The sequence below is a fragment of the Nannobrachium achirus genome, assembly GCF_963921795.1.
Source record: "Nannobrachium achirus genome assembly, chromosome: 23".
In the NCBI taxonomy this organism is placed as follows: domain Eukaryota; kingdom Metazoa; phylum Chordata; class Actinopteri; order Myctophiformes; family Myctophidae; genus Nannobrachium; species Nannobrachium achirus.
In genome coordinates this window covers 6516189-6539796 of record NC_137830.1, presented here as the reverse complement: position 1 = coordinate 6539796, position 23608 = coordinate 6516189, and the positions used below count along the sequence as shown (strand labels likewise).

Here is a 23608-nt window from a genome sequence, read left to right as displayed (position 1 = left end):
TCTCAACGCATCGCATCGTGACTATTGGTACATGAACTACAATTTGATATCAATACTTTTGTGCTTTTACTCAAGTACATTTTGAATTGCGGTCGTTCACTTGTAACAGAGTATTTCTACATTGCAGTATTGATACATTTACTTGAGTAAAACATTTGAGGACTTTCTTCCAATTTACTTGAGTAAAACATTTGAGGACTTTCTTCCACCACTGTGTGTGTGTGTGTGTGTGTGTGTGTGTGTGTGTGTGTGTGTGTGTGTGTGTGTGTGTGTGTGTGTGTGTGTGTGTGTGTGTGTGTGTGTGTGTGTGTGTGTGTGTGTGTGTGTGTGTGTGTGTGTGTGTGTGTGTGTGTGTCTGCCACTATAAGTCAGCAACACCCCTTGACTTTGAAAGTTGTCCGCACTCATCTGGCCTCTCTGGAAGCAATGCTGACTCTTCATCGCACACACACACGCACACACGCACACACACACACACGCACGCACGCTCTGTGCTGAGTCACCAAACACAAATGGTTATCAGTGCTGGTGATTGAATGGAGGAATGTGAATTTTCATAAGTCCTACTCTCGCTTCCTCCTCTCTCTCGCTCTCTCCCCCCCAGGCATCCTCTAGTGATTAAATAGCTTCTCTATCTGCATGACTGCTGCTCTGTGGGACGCGGCGCTGCATATTTATAAATATGTAGATCATTGCTGTCCTTGCCGTTTTTCATAAAAAAAAAAAACACCCCCGCTTGACCGTACTAGCAGGGGCCGCTGTGGCTCAGGAGGTAGAGCAGGTCGGCCAGTGATCCGTGGGTCGGTGGTTCGAATCCCGGCTCCTCCTCCTTGTCCACGTGTTGAAGTGTCCTTGGGACAAGACACTGAACCCCACATTGCCTCCAGTGAGTCGGTCGGTGTCAGCTTTGCCACCGTTGGTGTGTGAATGTGGGAAGTGAGGACGCTGGCGTCGACTGTTCGCCGCTTCACCTCCCAATGTATGGATGAATGGACCGTTGTAAAGCATTTTGAGCACTCGGAGAAGAGTATATTTTTTGATTTGATTTTGATTTGATTTGATATGTCTACCCGATATGATATGTCTACCCGATATGTGTGTGTGTGTGTGTGTCCGTCCGTCCGTCCGTCCGTCCGTCCGTCCGTCCGTGCTTACATTTTGTTTGATTTCACATGCAACACGACATTCAAGGCGGTAGAACTAGTGAAGAACTCTATTTCCTCTTCCTACTTCTGTATCTGTGTGTGTGTGTGTGTGTGTGTATGCGTGCTGCATATGCACGTGTGTGTGTGTGTGTGTGTGTGTGTGTGTGTGTGTGTGTGTGTGTGTGTGTGTGTGTGTGTGTGTGTGTGTGTGTGTGTGTGTGTGTGTGTGTGTGTGTGTGTGTGTGTGTGTGTGTGTGTGTGTGTGTGTGTGTTGCAGATATACTGAAGTAGACATCTTGTCTATTAGAGCAGAACCACGTCACAGACAGACAGACAGACAGACAGACAGACAGACAGACAGACAGACAGACAGACAGACATCCAACCCTAAAAAAAAAAAATCTTCAAATGTCATTCCCAAGCAGTTCATGGATGAATCCGTCCCTGACTTTCACACTCAACTCTCTCTCTCTCTCTTTCTCTTTCAATGCTTCCCTCCCTCAGGAGATTGGACGCAAGGTAAGCCTGTCGGGTCCTCCGGTCCTAATTCATGCTGCGTTTGGCACTGCGGTGTCTCTCGATCCCCCCGGAAGATAGCTGACCTACAAGCTCACAACGTGTTGCGGACGCGACGCGTTGTGAGCTTGTAGGTCGGGTGACTTCAATGGATTCTCTCTCGTTTTCTTTCTTTATATCGTTATCGTTGCTGTCTAGAGCAGAATCCTCATGTGTCCATATTCTAACCTTTTTTGTGTTTAAATTGATTTTGTAACCCATTTTATCACCCAATGCCAAGTGCCTAATAATGTAACCCTGGGCACTGCTCTCCCTCTGCCAACCTGGGGAGAGCCCTGAACTGTAGGACGTAGCATGTGAAAGGAACACGTTATTCCTACCAGTTCCTTTCACCCTCCATCAGGCGCCCCGGCTGGCCAAGGGGAGGCAGTATAGAGACCAGGATTACTGCATGTTTATTGAGAGGGTACCTACCCTAGGGGACACGGGGAGAACATGCATACTCCACACAGAAAGGCCCTTTTGCCACCTAGGAGGGAACTACTCCTTTAATGCCCCACTTGATCATACACAAGCGTCAAAGGCAGCAGATCTACAAGCTCGAAACACGGCGTGAAGCGGCTCGTGCTGAGCATGTAGATCTGCTACTTTCGTTATTTTTTAAAATTTGAATCCTGAAAGTAGCAGTTTTGGACATATGAGGTTTCGACCCGACAGAGTCGATATGCATGCTCCGTTACTGAATTCCACTTTTATTTCATCTTCTTCATGGCATTTTTCTTTGACACGCTTCCTTTCCTCTTTTTCCATTCCAGTAGTTTCGTTCACAGCTCCCATATATTCTTTGAAAGAGCCTGGATCTTCCTTCTATTTGGCAGGTTATACTTGTGTGGAATTATAGATGAGGATGACAATGGGAGACAGAAAGAAAAACGGGGTTCAAAGGAGAGGAAGAATGCAGTTTCTTAGGGTCGCTCAGTCCAAAGTGTGCTTTTTAAAGACCAAAATCCAAATCCATCCACCTTTAACTTCGTAACAGTTTCTTCTGTGCCTGGCAGTTTTGGGCCCAAGGAAAGATGTCTTGACAGGAAAAGTTTTCCGGAGATAAATGTTGCATGACACGACAGCAACATGCAGGCAGGCACACACACGCGCGCGCTTGGACTGCGATACTTTCGTTCCTACTTATAATTCCTGCCCACTCTCTTAAAGGTTTCGTGACATGCTGTTTTTTTTTACAAAACACAAGCGTCCACCTCTCAGTTATTATTCTGTAGAAGTCTACAAACACAGCAGAAGCTTGGGAGGACATAATAGGAGATATTGCTTTCATTCTTTACTTCATCCCATTATCACATCCTTCTTTTAGAAGTTCTCGTTTTCAATTTCACCAGTATTCATTGTAAAGTAGTTTTATTCACTCATCTATATGTATTATCATGCAGCTCTGACACTTGTGTCTCCCGTCGTCTAGCGCGTGTGTGCGTGCGTGCACCATTGTGCATGTAAGTAATAATATTTGTCCTCTTCCCTCCTGTGTATGTGTGTGTGTCCAGGCCAGACAGCTGGAGTCCAGAGATGCGGAGCTGAAGAAGCAGGATGCCTTCTACAGGGAGCAGGTGGCTCGACTGGAGGAGAGGGTAAGAAGTTAGGGCCGCCTCTCAACTGTTATGACCGCCTCTTAGGACCGCCTCTGAACTGTTAGGACCGCCTCTTAGGACCACCTCTGAACTGTTAGGACCGTCTGAACTGTTAGGTCCGCCTCTTAGGACCGCCTCTGAACTGTTTGGGCCACAGATATAAAAAGCTAGATACCTCCCCCGCCGCTGCAGTTCATTGGCGCGACTGGTCAAACACCGCTGGCGGAAGTGTGGAACTGTGGAACTGCGGAAGGAACACTGCCCCCTCCAATGGGAAAGAGGGAGTCCTGCCAGTCCTGCATCTGATTGGCCTACCGAGCATCCCATTCTGTGACGCACAAGGAAGCGTCCTTCAGAATTCCCAAGAGCCCCGCCTCAGAATTCTGGAGGCTTGCGTAGAGTTATTGGGAGGCTTGCCAGCTTTCTTTGACCAATGCCCCACACCGGAGGAGGTATAGCTTTTTATATCTGTGGTTTGGGCCGCCACTGAACTGTTAGGGCCGCCTCTTAGGATCGCCTCTGAACTGTTAGGACCGCCTCTGAACTGTCATATGACCGCCTCTGAACTGTTAGGCCCCGCCTCTGAACTGTTAGGACCACCTCTGAACTGTTATAGGACCGCCTCTGAACTGTTATAGGACCGCCTCTGAACTGTTAGGACCGCCTCTGAACTGTTATAGGACCGCCTCTGAAATGTTAGGACCGCCTCTGAACTGTTATAGGTCCGCCTCTGAACTGTTATAAGACCGCCTCTGAACTGTCATAGGACCGCCTCTGAACTGTTATAGGACCGCCTCTGAACTGCAAAACAAGGCAGGGCTTGCCGTGGCACCCTAGTGGTCCTCATACTTTGAAATTTGAAGGTCTCCTTTCAACTTTGACAGTGTACAAATGTGTACACTGCTACTTTTATACTTGCAGTGGAGTACATTTTGACGGGGAGTATCTACTCTCGAGTACTGGGGTCGAGTACTTTGTCCATCTGTGTTGAGCTGCCTCCGGGGAGACACCTCCCTGTGATCTCAACCAATAAAAAGTGTTTGGGGGCGGGACATCGCCGCGAAAACCTCGCTCACATAGACTCTTTGAGTGAATATAGGAGGGATGGACGACGTCACTGGCACGCCTCGTTTTGTCAGGGCGGTCTCATTGAAACAAATGTGTATTTTAATGAGATTTGATCGCGTGCACTGCTCACGTCGCGGGCAGTGCGGATGAGACGTTATACGCACACGCACGCACGCACGCACGCACGCACGCACGCACGTACGCACGCACGCACGCACACACACACACACACACACACACACACACACACACACACACACACACACACACACACACACACACACACAGACACACACACACACACACACACACACACAGACACACACACAGCGCAGTGTGATGACAGTAGAAATGTCCCATTTATTCTCTTGTCCTTCACATCTCCATGTGTCCCACTGTTCTTGTTTTAGTCCTTAAGGTGAACCCCGACAGTGCTCTCTCTCTCTCTCTCTCTCTCTCTCTCTCTCTCTCTCTCTCTCTCTCTCTCTCTCCCCCTTTAGGGGGCTTGTTTCTACAGTGTAGTTATTTGCTTATTGGTCTTCTTTCCTGAAGGTAGTTAAAACCAGTTATTCTCAAACATTTTCATGTCATGGACCCCCAAATTAATGTATTTATTCCCTTTTACACTGCAAGGTGGAACCAGAACTTTCAGGTACCTGAACCTATATTTTTGGTTCTGGTTTTGTTTCCACTGCGTACGGCTCGGTTTCAGATGAGAACTAAACTTGAGTTCTGGGAACCTATCTATGGGCGGGGCCAGCAGCGCTGCTGCTCTTTTTTTGAGACCTTCCCAGTTAGTTCTGGTTATATGGAAACGTAAGCAGAATGTTGGTCCCGGAACTTCACAGGTTCTTTAAAGTTCTTGGTGCTGGAAAGTTCTAGTTCTGGTTGGGCCCTGCAGTGGAAATGGGTCTTTCTTTTGAAAATATTCATAACAAGCTCACAACGTGTCACATCCATTGACTGTTCTCCAATAGCCAATGTATTGGGTTTAAAGTGCTCACATGACCTATTATAGTCGCTTCTTTCTGGGTTGATTTCGTAGATAGCACAGTTCTGAGCTTGGCGGGTCACCCTTCAACGACCACGACCCCACTGGCCCTGTGTGTCACTAAACCAGCATCCTGCGGAGGAGGACAAGGGTCAAACACCCCCCTCCCCCGGGCTCATCTTCGACATGGCAGCTCCACTCTGCCCCCAGTGGGGGGTGCTGTGCTCTGTGCCAGGGAGGCAGACAGGGGTCAAACAGACCCCGTCCCGCACGGGAGAGGGCAGACCAACGAGGGTCTTGTCTTTGGTTTGTTTAATGTGATGACCCTTTTGCTGGTGAAAATAAAAAGGGGGTTTTAACTTTCCTACGTTCCCCACGGATGCACGCGAGATGGATCCCCAGGGGGGGGTCCCCGAATTATTTTTGGGGGTCCCCAGATGATTAGCTTAATGTGCAACATTTGTTTTCTCACTCAACAGCAAACAAACCAACATAAAGTTTATGTGTATAGAGGGTATCTGCACATTTCTAAAGTGACCATTTAAGGACTTTGTAATACCTCTGAAATGACAAATTAAACATTGGTCAAATTGTCAAATAATTCATTGTGAAAATAGCAGATCTACATGCGAGACGTTGTGAGCATGTAGATCTGCTATTTTCACAATAGAACCGTGTTTATAAAAAATGTAATGCCTCAACTCTTAGTGCTCGTCAGGGTGGGGGGTCTCCAGTTAAAAATATTATTATTTCGGGAGTCGCGGCCTGAAAAGGTTGAGAACCACTACTGTAGAGCCAGAGTTCCATGCCCCCCTCCCCCCCCCCCCCCCCCCCCCGTCGTCTGAGGGGAGGGGTCTGCCCTGCATGTGTGCTCCTGGCTGCTAAAGGTCACGCTGTCTGAGCGTTGTACAGTCATTTAAATGTAAATTAAACTCTCAGCGTATTGTCAGTGCTCGCTGCGCTGCTGCTGAAAGAAGCTGGCATTTTGGACAAATTGCCAGTGGTGTTAACACATTCCCCGCCATTTAACAATACCTTCGTACTCTATGGTGCCTCTGGTCTCCATAGACTTCCATGTAATTCATAGTGCACGGATCATGCACACCCATGCCTAGATAATGCACCACGTGTGTCCACATTGCTCACAGCTTTCAAACAAAAAAATCCGAATGGAAATCCGTTCAGGCATTCATGAGATACAAGCCATTATGTTTTCCTAAAATGTAAACAAAGATGGCTGCCATGTTTGATAGATGGGGTTGCTATGGGGGTTAAACATGCAATTTCGCGATTTCTATCATGCCTACTACATTTTTTGGGGTCCAAAAAAAAATTTGATTTTTTTTTTTTTTTTTTATTATTTTTTTTTTTTTTTCAAAATTGCGGAAATTCTCGGGACTATCGGGCCTGGCAGGGAAAGACATTAAAATAATCTCGGGACTATCGGGCCTGGCATGCAATGAGTTAAGCAACAAAGTACATCTACTCAAGTACTGTACTTTTTATGTATTTTTCTTTTACTGTACTGGTGTATTTCCTTTTCTCAATACTTTTTACTTACATCAAGGGATGGCCGATGTGGTGATTTTCTTTCTTTTTTTTTTACCGATAAAATCCAGATCTTTCTCGAAAAATTTGAATATTGTGTAAAAAATCATTGCAGATGCCATAGCACCCCAAATCAAAACTGTCTTCGGAAACCTCCCACTGGACTTCAAGCAACTCTGACTTCAGAAGGTTGACATTTCTATTATAAATCCTTGTTTTGAGTGGTCTCGTGTAATATTGTAATATTTTGAAATATGGACTTCTGATATTCATGAGCTGTATGCCATAAAAGTTCAAAGTTTTAACAAAAAAAGGTTTGGAATAATTCACTGAATGTCCAATGTATTTAGAATATATGAAAGTTTCAAGAAAATTATGAAAGTTTCAAGAAAATATACTTTTACACAATATTCTAATTTTTCGAGAAGGATATACCGATATTGTCCAACTCCTAGTAGTATCACATATCGAAACACTGAATCAAGCAACTTTAAAAAAATAAAAATAAATAAAAGAAACTCTCTGGCGTTCTCACAAAACCCATCCATCCATCCATCTTCAACCGCTTATCCGGAATCGTGTCGAGGTGGTAACAGTTCCAACTAAGACTTCCAGAGTTCCTTATCCTGAGCAACTTCCTCCACTCCCTCAGGGAGTATACCGAGGCGTTCCCAGGCCAGTTTGGAGATATAATCCTTCCATCTGGTCTTTGGTCTGCCACGGGGTCTCCTCCCAGTGGGACGTGCATCGAGGACCTTCCTAGGAAGGCGCTCGGGAGGCATCCGTGCTAGATGCCCCAACCACCTAAGCTGACTCCTTTCCAAGTGTAGGAGCAGTGGTTATACTCCAAGTCTCTCTCGGGTGACTGAACTTCTCACCCTATCTCTAAGGGAGATACTAGCCACCCGTCTGAGGAAACCCATTTTGTCCGCTTGCACCCGCGACCTTATACTTTTGGTCATGACCAAGTAGACATTAAAATAAAACAAAACTCAAACCTGTTTGAAAGTGAAATATCCCTTTCAAGGGGAGAACCACTCTTTTTCAACTTTGAACTATGTCATTAATAGCCTATACAGTACCTAGAGTTGTTGTGTTGGAATGAGAAAAAAGTCCCCCCACAAATTGATTGTGGGGTCATGACCAGTAAGACCTCGCCCTAAAGGGCGAGGTCGCGCCATAACCTGGCCGTCTGGCCAAAGGGATTTGGTTCCCCTGGCATCTCAGGGATCTCCATATATGGCAATAAAAGGATTTGGTTCCCCTGACATCACTGGGATCTCCATATATGGCAATAAAAGGATTTGGTTCCCCTGACATTACAGTGATTACATATAGGCATTCACAGATATGGGCTTAATATTGATGACATCAGGGATCTCCATATATGGGCATAAAAGGGATTTGGTTCCCCATATCTCCACATATGGGCATAAAGGGGATTTGGTTCCCCTGGCATCACAGGGATCACCATATATGGCAATAAAAGGGATTTGGTTCCCATGACATCACAGTGATGACAGAGTGTGAGTCAATGAACTAAAAGACAAGCGTTACCCGTCAAGATGTGCCGGTTCTGATAGTAAACTCCGACCTAGAGACGCAATAATGACGGTTCAATGTTGAAAACTAGAAATACTGTTCCTACAAAACAGTGTAGGCTCGCGTGTAACACCATGTATGTGCACAAAGATCTACCCTTTGGCTGCACCTCATTGGCTAAGGGCCCTGCCTTTGTACTGTCGAGGAGAACTTGACTGGTAGATTATACGTGCTCACTTTCAGCGAGCCCACAATTAGTGATAATATATTCCTTTAACCAATTCAGAATGGGTACACATTATTGTGTATCATTATTTTATGCTTTAACTATTGAAAAATAGCAGATATACAACCTCACAGCGCGGCACTCTGTGAGCTTGTAGATCTGCTATTTTTGAAAAATCGTGAAAAATCGTATTTTGACCCGATTCTATATATATAAGTGTCTTTTGAATCCTTCTAAGGTTTTTGAAAAACCTATGTTTCTATGTCAGCAATCTGGCCAGCCATCGTCAAAGAAGTCTGCCATCGTCAGTTAGTCTGTTCTTGAGAGACTACTATGTCAGTGGTTCTCAAACCTTTTCATGTGAAGGACTCCCCAAACTAATATTTATTTGGCCACGGATCCCCATCTCAAAATATCTAGTTCCAGGGACCCCCCCAGAAGCAAAATGTGAGTTACAAACTTTCGCTTTAAAGATTTGCACACATTTTCACGACTTTTTCAAAAATAGCAGATCTACAAGCTCGCAGCGCGGCACTCGGTGCCGCGCTGTGAGCTTGTATATCTGCTATTTTTTCAATAGCTAAAGCATTCAATGATTCTAGGCCTCAATGGGTTTTTAAGTTAAAAAGTCAGCCTCGTTAGTCTCATGATGCCAGAGGTGGATGTGCACTTCCAGATGGACTGACCAGGGCTCCTTGAGAACCGCCACGCCGACTCAATCAATCCTGCTTTAACACGCAGAGCGCTGCTGAGAGGAGGGTTGCCGACACAATTAATGAGAGCGTTTTGTAATTAAAGCTTCTGCGCTTTATCGATCTCACGCACGCACGCACGCACACAGACACGCACGGACACGAACAGTAGCAGGAGGTTGGAGCACCAGGTCACTGCAGCCCATGCAGCCTTGCTGGGTGCTGCTGCTTACTGCGTTGAAATCAAAGTCCTTTATAACTTTGAACCAGTCCTCTCTCAGCCTAGCCTAGTTCCAGACCCTGAATCGCTAGCCACACCCCTTTAAATTTTTTGTTTTGGCGATTCAGGGCTAGCATCGCTCTCATAAGAAGAGGCCTGCCTCGGTTGAAAATCCGATCGGCGAATCCCAGCGTCGTGAATCAGCGTCTTGTGATCAGCGTGGGTGGGGGTTTCCCAGAACTCATGTGTGTTTCCAAGTACACCAGCGCCGCCACCGTACCATACCGCGCATCGCGTCGCGATAAAATGCGGTAAATTGCGGTAAAATGCGATCGTATCGATCTCGCTATGAAACACCAGTAGCAGGCTTGTTATGTTGTGTTTGATTACTAGTTCGTAGTGCTCCTATTCTGACTGTTTCTTTGGTTAGCAAGTAGCACTAGCAAGCAACAGGCTAGCCACTAGCCAGCCACACTGAACCAATCGCTGAAGACTGCCTTTTTTTGGTAACGCCCATCCCTGCAATCGCCTTCGGTGGAAGTGAGTTCAGACTGAATAATGGAGTGAAACGAAATGTCAATTCAGGCTGAGTGTCAGGCTACTCTCAGCCTGTCTACAGCTCTGAATCCAGGTAAAGCAAGCTACGAATAGTCCAGTGGCTTAAAGGAGTTGTCCTGCCCCTACCAAAGCTGCTCTTTCAATTGAATGTTAGCCTATTATCCCCAATATACATCATAACTCATCCGTCTACTTTCGTCCCACTTGATTGATGCGTTCAGCATGGCAATGATTTTCTGTGAGCATTGTTTTTTTCTAAGAGTCGATAAAGCTGGCAAATGTCCCCATCAGGTCACTGAGGCTTGAGGAGTATTAGTGAAAGCAGAGCTCGTGGTTGTTATTGAGCGGCGCTGGTCAGTGTGGTCAGTAATTGAAAAGGCAGTGGTCTGTGCAGAGAGGACGCGACTAGCGGAGGGGAGAGGAGGCATCCGTCCGCCGACGTCAGGCTGACGAGACGCTCCATGGAATCATCGACGGATCGTTGGCCAAAGAGAAACCAAACAAGGCAAATAATGTTTTTTTTTTAGAGTGTGTTGTTTTTGAGCTCAGACTTGGACAAAGAACTACAGATTTGTGAAACATGATCAATACACAAAGACATGTTTTTTTTTCTTTGTGCCGTTGCGAGGCGTCCTTGGGTGCTGGGCTCAGGAATTATAGCTTCCCAAGCTCTGGGAAATCTCGTTATTTCTACGTTTCATTATTTCGACTTAGGGTTAGGGTTAGGTTTTATGGTTAGGTTAAAGGAGTAGTTCACCCCCAAAATGACTTTTTTTCTATTGATTACTCATGCCATTGAGAGTAGAGTTCAATAATATTTTTGGGTTTTTGTCACATTCCTAAGACAAAAATGTGATAACTATAAATTTACCCCCATTCGTTCCGGATGGTGACCCGTTTCGAAACGGGTCACCATCCGGAATCAATGGGGGTAAATTTACTATTTACTAATTTTTGTCTTAGGAATGTGACAAAAAACAAAAAATATTATTGAACTCTACTCTCAATGGCATGAGTAATCAATAGAAAAAAGTCATTTTGGGGGTGAACTACTCCTTTAAGGCATAGTTTTACTGAAGTTAGGGTTGGGTTTTCGGTTAGGTTTAGGCAATCCATGCCGTATGCACATCTCCGGTATTGAATGATTATGCTTAGTTTAGTGTGGTATCACGCACCGAAAATAGCCGGTCTGCTATTTCTTTGATATTTTCACCAAAAGGCCCTTTTAGAAATGTCAGCCCCTGCCTCTCCAACATTCTCTGCACGTCCCTGGTAATACAGGTATTGCATAACTGCCTGTAGGGCATGCATTTCCAGCTTCCAATGTTCTCCACTTGCAAGCCGATCCCAGGGTGAGCCGGCCTCGTTAAAGCTATCCTCAAGGACCCCCACTACCCCAGAAGGCTCAACAGAAGGCTTATAACACAGTCATTTCTATTTCATTGAGATTCTTAATTAATATTTGACATTAATGGCCTTGCAGCCCAATTTACAGCCTACTTGGTTGCGTGAGACTGGTGTTCAGTGAGATATAATGGAGCCCGTGACAGTCGTCATTTGATTTCTAGCTCAGGGGTCTTCAACAGGGGGTCCGGGACCCCTAGGGGGTCCTCAGAGTTACTACAGGGGTCCTCCAAATCTTCGACTTTTGCCTGATGAAGACGTAAAGTCGAAACGTTGCAGTTGCCTATAATAAAAGTACGTTTTTGGAGTATAGAAACAGTGTGCGGGCGTTCTTCTCCTTCCATTATCCTCCAATCCTTGTAGATCGGCTATTTTCGGCAAAGAGGTTTGTTGTAGAGCGGTAAAAGAGCAGACCAAGTACAGAGCGAAAGGTCAAGTTTATTAAGTATTGACGGTTCAAGTGGTTAAATATCTGAAAACACAAATTGACATGAACCCAAAATACACTGATGATTGTGCTGTCAAACAATGAAACTATATGGAATCTTAATCTATGAACAGGTTGTGGGGGTCCCTGCCCTTCATCTCTCTCTCAACTAAGGGGTCCTTGGCCTGAAAACGTTGTAGCTTCTTTTCCCACACTATATGTTCGCTGCATTCAGATTGGAAGCTACCGCTCATGTTCAGTGGATCGTCGGCAAACAGAACAATTACTGAACGTCAAGGTTTTCTTCATTTTGTGTGGCAGTGATGACACATTATTACAGGGTTTAGGATTATCACTCTTAATCCTAAACAAAAGTTCAACTACTGTTGCACTAGCGGCAGTGGCCTCCCCCAGAGTTAGTGTGGAAGACTCCTTGAGCAAGACTCTGAACCCCTAGTTGCTCCTGATGAGCATGTTGGTGCCTTGCATGGTTTCCTCCGCCGTGTGTGTGTGTGTGTGTGTGTGTGTGTGTGTGTGTGTGTGTGTGTGTGTGTGTGTGTGTGTGTGTGTGTGTGTGTGTGTGTGTGTGTGTGTGTGTGTGTGTGTGTGTGTGTGTGTGAATGGGTGAATGTAATGCACAATCTCTGTAAAGCGCCTTGGATAAAGGCCATTTACCACTAATGGTTCTCAAACATTTTATTTGCAAAAACCACCATAACTCTGAGAGTGTACACTTTCTAGTTCTGATTTTAGTCTGGCTTTTAGTCTAGTTTGAGTCCAACAATTATCCTAAGACATTGGCCGGCTAAATATACAGATGGATTGTGTTGATTGTATATTTTGGCCGGTCGTGATGGGGTCTTAAATGCAGATTTTACACTTGGTTGTGTGCTGAAAATAGCCGATCTACAACGCGTCGCTGCCCTTTTGAGCTTGTAGATCTGCTATATCCAGAGTGCACCGTAGCTTAGTTTTTTATTTCGTTTTTGGTCAGTGGGAAAAAAGGTAGTCGAAAAACATTCATCGTGTTTTTTTTTTATAGTCGGCTGAATCAACAGCACTGGTCAGCTGGAATGGTCTTTTATTACATCTGTACTGTACACTGCTGCTGTGTACAGTACACACACACACACACACACACACACACACACACACACACACACACACACACACACACGACACACACACCGTAGCGTGAGCGCTAACACACACATTATTGAGCCGAGGAAGTGGCCATCCATCAAACAGTGCTGCTCCCTGGTCAATATCCCTTAGACCTCTCTGTCAACGCCTCACCTTCACACCTCTGAGGGGGGAGGGGGAGCAGGGACGTGCAGAGAATGTTAGAGAGGCAGGGGCTGACATTTTTTTCATAATATTTTTTATTGATTTTCAGATTTTATGACAGACAGACAGCAAAAAATTGCACAGTGGTGTGCTGTCCTTGTGAGGTGCCGGCCAACGGGACAAACACTATGAAAAAAGAGTAAAGCCCCACACTCGTAGGGTTATCGTAACCCTGAAGAAGGCAGCTTGTCTGCCCGAAACGTTGGTTTCTCATTCTGTGTAGTCCTATAATAAATGTGCATCGGCAGCTACGAGTGTGCGGCTTTACTCTTTTCTCATAGAGACAAGACAGACAGACAAACAGTTCAGCTCAGACACGTTGCAAAAGCAAAGGACACATATCAATGTACATTTCCTAACCCTACATCAGACTAATTAAACCCATGTTTCGTTGGTGCTTGACAGTCTAGATGGGTAAATAACTGCATGAAAAATAATAAAGAATAAATGCAAAAAAATAAATAGCAATAATGGGGCTGACATTTCTAAGAGGGCCTTTTGGTGAAAATCTCGAAAATAGCCAACCTCCAAACTCACAACGCGTTGCGCTGTGACGCGTTGTGACCTTGGAGGTCGGCTATTTTCGGTGCTTTCTACACAGAGAGAGAGGGCAATTCTTTCAACATAATTTCAGGAGAGTTTGGACAAGGCAATTCTCTTGAATGCTGCCTTCAGGTATGGCATGGAAAGAGGGGCGTTAGCATTTCTTTCACCATAGTAAAAACCGCATTCATGGTCTGGAGAGGGCACTTTGTACAGACGGATAAAAGGGCAGGGGCTCAAGCCCCCTTTGATGCCTATGTGTGCACGTGCCTGGAGGGGAGGGAGAGGGAGAGAAATGCGTTGGCGTGGGAAAGGACGGGGATAAATGGATAGAGTGAGCGGGGTGAGGAAAGGAGAGGAGGATTACAGGTTAGGAAGGCAGGGAAAGTCAAAGTGGAGGAGGAGAGGAGAGGAGAGGAGAGGAGACATGCTGATAAAGCCTGATAAAACAACCCGGCATATACTGAAGAATGATAATATAGAGAGAGAGAGAGAGAGACAGAGAGAGAGAGAGAGAGAGAAGCAAATAAATGACAAGCAGCGATGGAAATGAATGTCCGCGGCGCTTTGGTTCTCCATCGATTTATGGGCCGAGGCTTTACATGATAAATGCATCGGATTTCCAAAGCGCCGCCATCCTCATAACTCACACGCACACACACGCACACACACACACACACACAAACACACACACACACACACACACACACACACACACACACACACACACACACACACACACACACACACACACACACGCACACACACACACGCGCATGCACACATGCTCTCACTTACACACACGTCAGTCAGATTTCCAAACAACTCCATCATGGGTTTGTGGCTGTGGATTGAATGTCTGACTAATTGAAAAAACGAAAGCGAGGATGAATTTGCTAACATGAACGACACACTCTTTGTAACCACCGTGAACAGTACCAGCAGGGAGGAACAATAGCTGTGTGTGTGTGTGTGTGTGTGTGTGTGTGTGTGTGTGTGTGTGTGTGTGTGTGTGTGTGTGTGTGTGTGTGTGTGTGTGTGTGTGTGTGTGTGTGTGTGTGTGTGTGTGCTTGGGCTTGGGCTTACGGTTAAAAGTATCGTTTGTAAAGTCGCCACACAGAAATGCTGACGTAGTACACTAAGTATACTATTACCAGTAAGACTCCCTAAATCGGGAGATAAGCAACCGTCAGGTCGCATGTAAAAATCAGCCTGATGGTGGCGCTAAATGTGACAGATCCATGTTGATGACATGACATACTGTTTACCGATTTGCGTGATTTTAGGGCAACATCTGTAGGAGCAGTGTCCAAAAATGTGTTTTGCAAGAATCAGCCTCATGGTGGTGCTAGAAGGGCCATGTGAGAAATGAATGGTGGAGGTTGTGGTTTGGCAGCCAAGGAGTGTGTGGGCAACGGTGGTGGAGATATGAGAAGGGCAAAAGTGTGATGTGTGACTGACAGACAGACTGACTGACTGACAGACTGACAGCTCACAATGCGTTGTGAGCGAGGTGTTGTCCACTAGGGCGCTACACTCCCTCTGCCAACCCGGGGAGAGCAAACGGACTGCCCTCATGCCTCCTTCTAAGCAAGACGATACAAGCCGCTTCTTATCACCTGACATGGGGGAGTTTGAATAATAACTAGTAAGACGCCTCAGGGTGACAAGAGACCTCGCCCTAAAGGGCCCTAAACCGCGCCACGGTGATGTGGACATCAGGGATCTCCATGTATGGGCATAAAAGGGATCTGTTCCCGTGGCATCACAGGGATCTCCATATATGGGCATAAAAGGGATTTGTTCCCCCTGGCATCACAGGGATCTCTCTAACAGGGCATCATTAATATTGATGGCATCAGGGAACTCCATGTATGGGCATGAAAGGGATTCTGTTAGTGTGACATCATAGTGACATCAGAGCATTATGCCAGAGCGGAAAACCCATAGACCGTAAAAATGTGTACACGGACACGGACAAGCTGTGACATTTCAACTGCGAACTTCGGTCGCAATAATTATTTAAAAGTATCAACAAGGTCTTAAATTGTCAATTTAGCAATGTGTAGAAATATTCTTTATTATACAATACACTTACACTGTATGTTGGTTTGCTTAGCTGTTGAGTGAGAAAACAACAGAAAATTCCATGTCTTTTAGCCTCAGGTCTCTCTCTCTCTCTCTCTCTCTCTCTCTCTCTCTCTCTCTCTCTCTCTCTCTCTCTCTCTCTCTCTCTCTCACTCTCTCTCTCTTTTTCTCTCTCTCTCTCTCTCTCTCGCGCCCCTCTCCTCCCCCCCTGTCTTCTCGCCCCAGGCCCTCTCCCACCATCGCTCACACATACACAATGAGAGAGAGAGAGAGAATAAAAGTATGATATATATTACATGTCCGTTCCAATCCAACTCGGTCGTCCATCACACTGCGAGGCTCGTCCAATGACAGGCCGTCACCCGACAGCCCCCCCCCCTGCTTTCTGAGTCTTATTGGACCCCGCCGCACAAATAGCCCCCAGAAAACAATATCTATATATTTATTACGCTTTTTTCACTCAATACCTGCTGCCCTGCCCTGTAAAACAATCTCATATTTAACCCAAAGACACCGGGAAGGCAACTGTATCGTTTCTCCAAGTTTCACATTTTTTAAGTTTTTTCATAAAGAAAAGTCCTGCTTCATCACACAAGACTAGTGAAAATAGACGATCTTGTAGATCGGCTATTTTTAGCTATTTTCACTATTTTTTAATCGTTCTTAAAGTGATGAATACAAAACGTTTTTTGACATACAAGGTTTCCACCATGTATTCCACGGCGATATTTTCGAAATAATTAAAGAGTAGCAGATCTACAAGCTCATGGCCTGTCATTTTATGCCGCACTACAAGCTTTTAGATCTGCTATATGCCTGATGAAGGTCTATGTCCGAAAGCTTGCAAATCTTAACTGAAAATAAAGAACCTGATTTTGCACAGTTTTTTGTGTGATCTTCTATTTCTGTTTTTAAATAGTGGATCAAAATTATTATTTGCATCTGGGGGTCGGCGGCCAAATACATATAATTTTGTGGGATCCTTGACATGAACATTTTTGATCGCCACTGATATTATATAGAAATATAACGTCTTTGTCAGGTAGAAACCTCATTTCTCCAAGTTTCAAATGGGTATGTTTTACATAAAGTAAAGCCCTGCTTCATCATACAAGACTGTCGCACAAAAGTAGTAAAAATAGCTATTTTCACTATTTCAAATCATTTTCAAACTGATAAATACAAAACGAACGGTTTTGGACATACAAGGTTTCCACCTTATTTCTTTTAGAATCAGCCTCTAGTTTAAATGGGTTAACAATCTCACTTGCCAATGCTCTCTCTTTCTCTCTCTCTCTCTCTCTCTCTCTCTCTCTCTCTCTCTCCTCCCTCCCTCCCTCCCTCCCTCCCTCCCTCCCTCCCCATCCAGCCATCCATCCTTCTCTCCCCTGCCTGTCCTTCTCTATTTCAGCTTATTCTTTTATTTTCATTTTTTTATTTTTTATTTTTTTGTTTTCGTAGTGTTTCAGTTTTTCCCCCACCCGTTCTTCTGTATGTCTTTTCTCGTTGCGTATCGATTAAATTGGATTCGGTCCTCTCAGCCAGACAGACAGACAGCTATCCCATACCAGCTCTCTCGCTGCGGCAATTGTCATCTCACCAGAAAGAAAAAAAATATATAAGTTTCACAGCTCTATGAAAGAGACGTATGAGGCGGCCAACAGGAGACAACAGCACTATTTTGGATCATCACTCTCTCTCCTCTCTTAATCCCTAATCTTAGTCTCTCTCTGTTTCTTTTCTCTGTCTTCTTCTGTGTCTCTGTCTGTCAATACTGTCTCTTGCTTTCATCTCCCCTCTCAAGCTCTTTCCATCATTCTGTTAATCTCTCTCTCTCTCTCTCTCTCTCTCTCTCTCTCCCTCAGGCAAAGAGAGTGAGAGAGAGAGAGAGAGAGAGATCTACAAATTCACAAGTGAGCTCATAGATTATTATTTATAGAAATGAGCTTGTAGGTCCGTTGTTCCCGAGGCGTGCCACATTGTCGTACTATAAGGCATAAATGGTCTCTCGAATGCAGCGATCAATGGCCGCCTCCCAGTGAGTGTGTGTTTTTTAGAATCTGTGACAAAGTACTCTGGATGGTGAAGACGTGCCTTAGAGTGGCAGACAGGCAGACATTGTGTGATGAATGATGATGAATGATGATGAGACCAGGAGTGGAGTGAGAACCTGCATTACTGCCAGACTGGGAAAGTCCTTTGTTCCAGTTGCTCTCAAGTTGCTTGACAGGGACAACCGTTAACAACAGACAACACTTAAGTGGAACAATAGTTCTACTGACTCTGACCTCTAAGGACCTTCGTATTTCTTTTATAGCCAATCTACAAGCTCACAACGCCTCATAACCTTGTAGACCAGCCAATTTCACTATTCTTAACTCTTCCCACGCTTTGAACGTTCACGTTCGCCCGATTTCGCAAGACCTCTCCGCCAATACGGCGCTCGTTCGGTTCGTTCGTCTGATGACTGTAAGCTGATGAGGGGTCGCGCGGCCGCCTACTGTAAACACATTTTCCGCGGTGATGGTGTAAAAAATCCATTATGCGTTAGATCAACGGAGAACAATTCACTTCCTTGTTGATTTCCTCTGGCTGTAAGGCTCTGTGGCCAGTGACTGGTCTTCTTCTTCTTCAACACATAACAGGCAAATTCACATTCATTCTCGCATGACGCCGCCCTCTGCTGCCTGGCAGACCAAAGTGCACTATTGCACAACCAAAAAAAATAAAAAAATAAAAAATAAATGTGTGTCTGTCTATCTACTATAACGTCGCAAAGGTAAGCCGCTTTTTGATGGCACCAGACCCAATAAATAAATAAATAATCTGGCAGTAGGAGAGTTAACAGTCAAACTAAATGTAATGCCTACAATTCCATGTGCTTGTCAGGGTGGGGGAAATTAGTACATTCTGCACAACGATTACTTTTACTTACGGTACTTTTAAGTATGTTTTAATGCCAATACTTTTGTACTTTTACACATTTTGAATACAGGACTTATACTTCAATATTGCAGTATTAATACTTTTACCTAGAGAGAAGGGCGCCCCCTGTTGCCAGCCGCTCAGCGGCGGTGATGCGTGGGTCATTATCACACGCAGGTTAAAGCAACAGGATGCTCTCTGCACGCTCTCTCTCTCTCTCTCTCTCTCTCTCTCTCTCTCTCTCTCTCTCTCTCTCTCTCGCCCTCTTAATTTAATTAGCAGATGTTTATCAGCAGCTGATAAGTTCTCAACAGGAGCTGAGCTTTTGCCCTCTCTCTCTCACTTTAGTGTACACACACGCACGCACGCGCGCGCGCACACACACACACACACACACACACACACACACACACACACTCACTCACTCACTCACTCACTCACTCACTCACTCACTCACTCACTCACTCACTCACTCACTCACTCACTCACTCACTCACTCACTCACACACACACACACACACACACACGCTTTTTTATTCTCATGACTTGCTATGCTGTGTACAGGCTCACTGAACTTATGTGCAGTGGTGGAAAAAAGTATTCCATCTATTTTACTTAAAGGAGTAGTTCATCCCCCAAATTATTATTATTTTCACTCACACCATGGACACTTGAGTTCAATAATATTTCTTGGTTTTTGTCGCATCCGTAAGACTATTTTATTACTGTAAATTTACCCGATTGATTGACCCAAATGAATTCAGGTTTGAAATTGAAACTTGGTGCTACAAGTTTGAAGTCGACAGTGACGATATGTTGCTATGTTATGTAGTCTACATAAAGGGGTTCCCGTTTTGAAAGGTATAGTTATAAATAGGGGTTTCCATACTAAATGGGTTAAAGGGTACCGTTAAGGAATCAGTCCATTAAGAGGGAATCGTTAAAGACAAAAGCCAGGAAAGGCAAGAAGCTGTACCACCTACATCAGTGGTTCTCAACCTGTGGGTCGTTACGAGGCGTTGTGAGCATGTAGATCTGCTATTTTCACAATAGAACCGTATTATCTTAGTGCTCGTCAGGGTTAAAATATGATTATTTTGGGGGTCACGGCCTGGAAAGGTTGAGAACCACTGACCTACATAGATACACTGCGGCGCGACATCTTAGCTAACAACGCAACATAAAAGATAGAGCAACATATGTTTTTCAGAAAACTGTTAGGATTTAGAAGACATTTGTAGAATTGGCTTATATCAGTGGTTCTCATTGATTGATTGATTGATTGAAGACTTTATTAGAAGTTTGCATAGGAAAAGATACAGTTTCATGACGGTACAGTACACCGGTACACGGTCTACAAAAAGGAGATCCTAGAAAAGCACTTGGCTTATTTACACAGGAAACCATTGAAGTATCTCATATAACATTGAATGACAGACGGATAGAACACAGTACAATGCAGTAGATATAGTCAGGAAAAAAAGGAACTTAAAAAAAATACAGTAGGTAAATACAAAGAAGGGTCAGGGGAAAGTTGGGCTGGGCTTGGTTTGTTTTTGGGTGGGTGACGTGACGTAACGTTTTCGCTGTCCTCGGTGTCAAACATGTATAAATAAAAAATATATTTGTCAAAAACCTTCTGAATATTGTGCAGGACATTAAGCTTTATGTGAACTTACTCAAGATTAAAACATTTCATTCCTCATTTCTTCAGAATCTTCAACCAAACATGGCAAAACTCATATGGTGTGACTGTCCTGACCTTGTTTCTCAAAGTGGGAACTTGAATAAAACTAAGAAAAAGAATTGCTAAAAATCATTTGAAAATGAATTTAGGCTAAAAAAAATGTCTATTTTGAGCCTATATCTTTTCAAAGTCAAAGCATAATGTTTTCAGTCATTTCTGATCAAAAACACTTTGTCCCCCAACCCAAAATCATTTGGTGTGACACTAGTTTGGAAAAATTAAACAGGCAATTATTTGGACACCTATTGGCTAGAGAGGTCCTTCTTCTGTAAGACTATTCAGCACTCCCAGCACAACTGCAAGACAGGTGTCTGAGGTGAGTTATGATTTTAACATTTTCATGAAATGCCATCTTGTTGAAACGTTGACAAACTCACCATTCTGGATGTCTTTTGGTGTGACACCTTTTCTTTAAAAAAAGCTTAAGTTATTTGAAGTTTTGGTCATATTTCCATGTAGATCTAGGCTGCTTTGTTATAGCTAGCATGCTGTTAGCATGCTAATGTGTACATAGTAGCCTCAAGGTAAACCTAAATGGAGAAAACAGTAATATGGTGTGACACTTAATCATATGGTGTGACATGCCTGCTTGTCACGCCATATGACTTGATTGTCACACCATATGATTTATACTGTATTTAACTACAGATATAACAATAAATAACAAAGTTCCATGTGTTCCATGTTTTGTACATTTAAACATTTGTTTTAAACATTTTTACATAAAATGTAATTTAGCTTCATTCAGTGATACTTCAAATTCATCAGACAGAGCAGAAACCCCTTCACAGAAACCTTAACATATTGTTTCAATCTAAACAATATTTTCTCTTTGTCTTAAACTATACATTCCATTTTCTTTTGTCAGCTGGAAAATGACAAGTGCTGAGAGAACGAGAAAGTACAGGGAGAAACTAAACAATGACCCAGCAAGGAGAGTGGAGCCAAAGGGGTGAGACTGCATTTTCTAAGAAGAGCAGGAGGTTGTCTGTGGCATAGCAGAACCACAACAAGGCAGCCGGTTTGCTACCCTCACCAAATACGACTGGCTGATGTACAATACAGTCTAAATGTATAATCTAATCTGATCTAATACTTTTGTACTTTCACTCACTGGACTGGACAGTGGACAGTGTTAAGGTAGGACCCGAGACAAAACTAGCGAAAATAGCTGATCTACAAGCTCTCAACACGTTGTGCTGCGAGAGCTTGTAGATCAGCTATTTTTGGAGTTGTGGAGATGTGGTGTAATGTCATGATTCCTAATTACATTTGTTCAACACAAAATGCTGTGTTCAAGTTCAGGAGACTTCGGAAAAAAGCAATTTACCTGAATGCTGAGTTCTGTTTCCACTAATTGGTGTTAATAAAATGTTGCCTTGGCTCCAAGTGTGGCTATGTGCCTTATTGTCTCTTTAGGATCCTTCTGCCGTGGGCCGGCAGAAGACTTAGGTGTGTGTAGCATTCCTGTGCACATCCTCATCATCCATCTACTACTACAATTCTTTCTTATCCCATGTTAAAGCCCTACAATAATATCCTGTTCAGAAATATTAAGGCCATGTTATCCTGGGTAATTGTTTAATCAATCAGTAAAGTTCAGTACTCACTAATAGGTAGGTTAAACACAGTTTGCTTTGACACATGAAGATATGATCATACGGTGTGACACTAAATCATTTGGTGTGACATTCCAAATAGTGAAAAATCATACCTTTATTAATGATTAAACCAAAAAAATGTTTATGCATTACATAGAGAATATTATCAGGAAGAGTCACAAATATTTGTGTAATTTTAGAGAAAGTTTTGACAGAATACATTTAAAATATGTTGTAAGATCATGAACATGGGCCTCACACAGAGTGTCGATTATGAAAAAAACATACAGATATAATTAATTTTCAAAAAACTATAGTGGATCACTGGTTAGTTATGATAAAGGACTTTGATAAAGTGAGTAACTTAAGAAAGATGTACTCCATTTTCATTTTATGAACAATTATTTTCATGTCACACCATATGACGATTTTAGGCACAAGTACAACAAACTGCTGAATAAAGTCTGATTCCAATAAAATATCTAAAAACAAAATGTATTTCCATAAGGTTGAGAGTGAGTAGAACAAAAGTAAATAACTTTTATGCCTGCAATTTAAAGTTTTTTTAAAAACACATTTTTTGGGGCGTCACGTCACTGACCCTTTTACCAGTTGCGAACGGCTGCCGCCTGTAAGTGTTTTTTTCAGGGCGATTTTAAAGGATGCTAGGGAACCACACTCCTTTAAGGCCTTCGGTAAGGCGTTCCACATTTTGGTGGTAGCCTAATAGCAAGAGAACGAGTTTGACCCTTTGTTTGAGTTGACTCTGGGTTGAACATGATCTGTGGCGCTGCCTCTGGTGTTATAATTATGGACATCTCAAACTTTGTCATGTCAAGGACCCCCATAACATGATAATGTATTTGGCCACGGACCCCCAACAAAATATTTTGTTCCATGGGGAGTCTTGGGGACACCAGAAGCAATGACTTGAGCTTAAAATGTTCACTCTGAATTTGGGTCTTACCAAATGCTAGATGCAGAACAGATGCTGGCTGGACCGCACTCTCGCCCCGCATCGCGTGGTTAAGAAACCGCAAAATCGTGTAAACTCCCAAAGGATCCCAGCCCTAAACACTGCAGTGCTGTTAATGTCTCATCCTATAGCTCCATACAGACTGCAGAGCCGTAATGGCTGCCGTGGCAGGGTGGTTTCCTCTCCTCCTGCTCGCCAACAGATAAGAGAAGAGAAGCCATTAACGCTCGTCTGTTTATTTGTTTTTTTACTCATTAACACATTTAGACCAGGACTTATTGTATACTTTAGCTATTGAAAAATGGCAGATATATAAACAGATCACAGCTTGTAGATCTGCCATGTTTTGAAAATTCATGAAAATTGGTGCAAATCTTTGGGGCTGATACATAATATTTTGAGAT

General features: G+C 43.9%; 1 protein-coding gene across 1 annotated transcript in view; it reads left to right on the top strand.

Annotated features, from left to right (window-relative positions):
* Positions 1-23608, top strand: part of chchd3a (coiled-coil-helix-coiled-coil-helix domain containing 3a) — a 214003-nt gene that overhangs the window by 132837 nt on the left and 57558 nt on the right. Inside the window, exon 6 of the mRNA XM_080754100.1 lies at positions 3218-3301. Within this exon, the coding sequence (XP_080610226.1) occupies positions 3218-3301 (84 nt within the window). The remainder of the gene's footprint in view (positions 1-3217; positions 3302-23608) is intronic.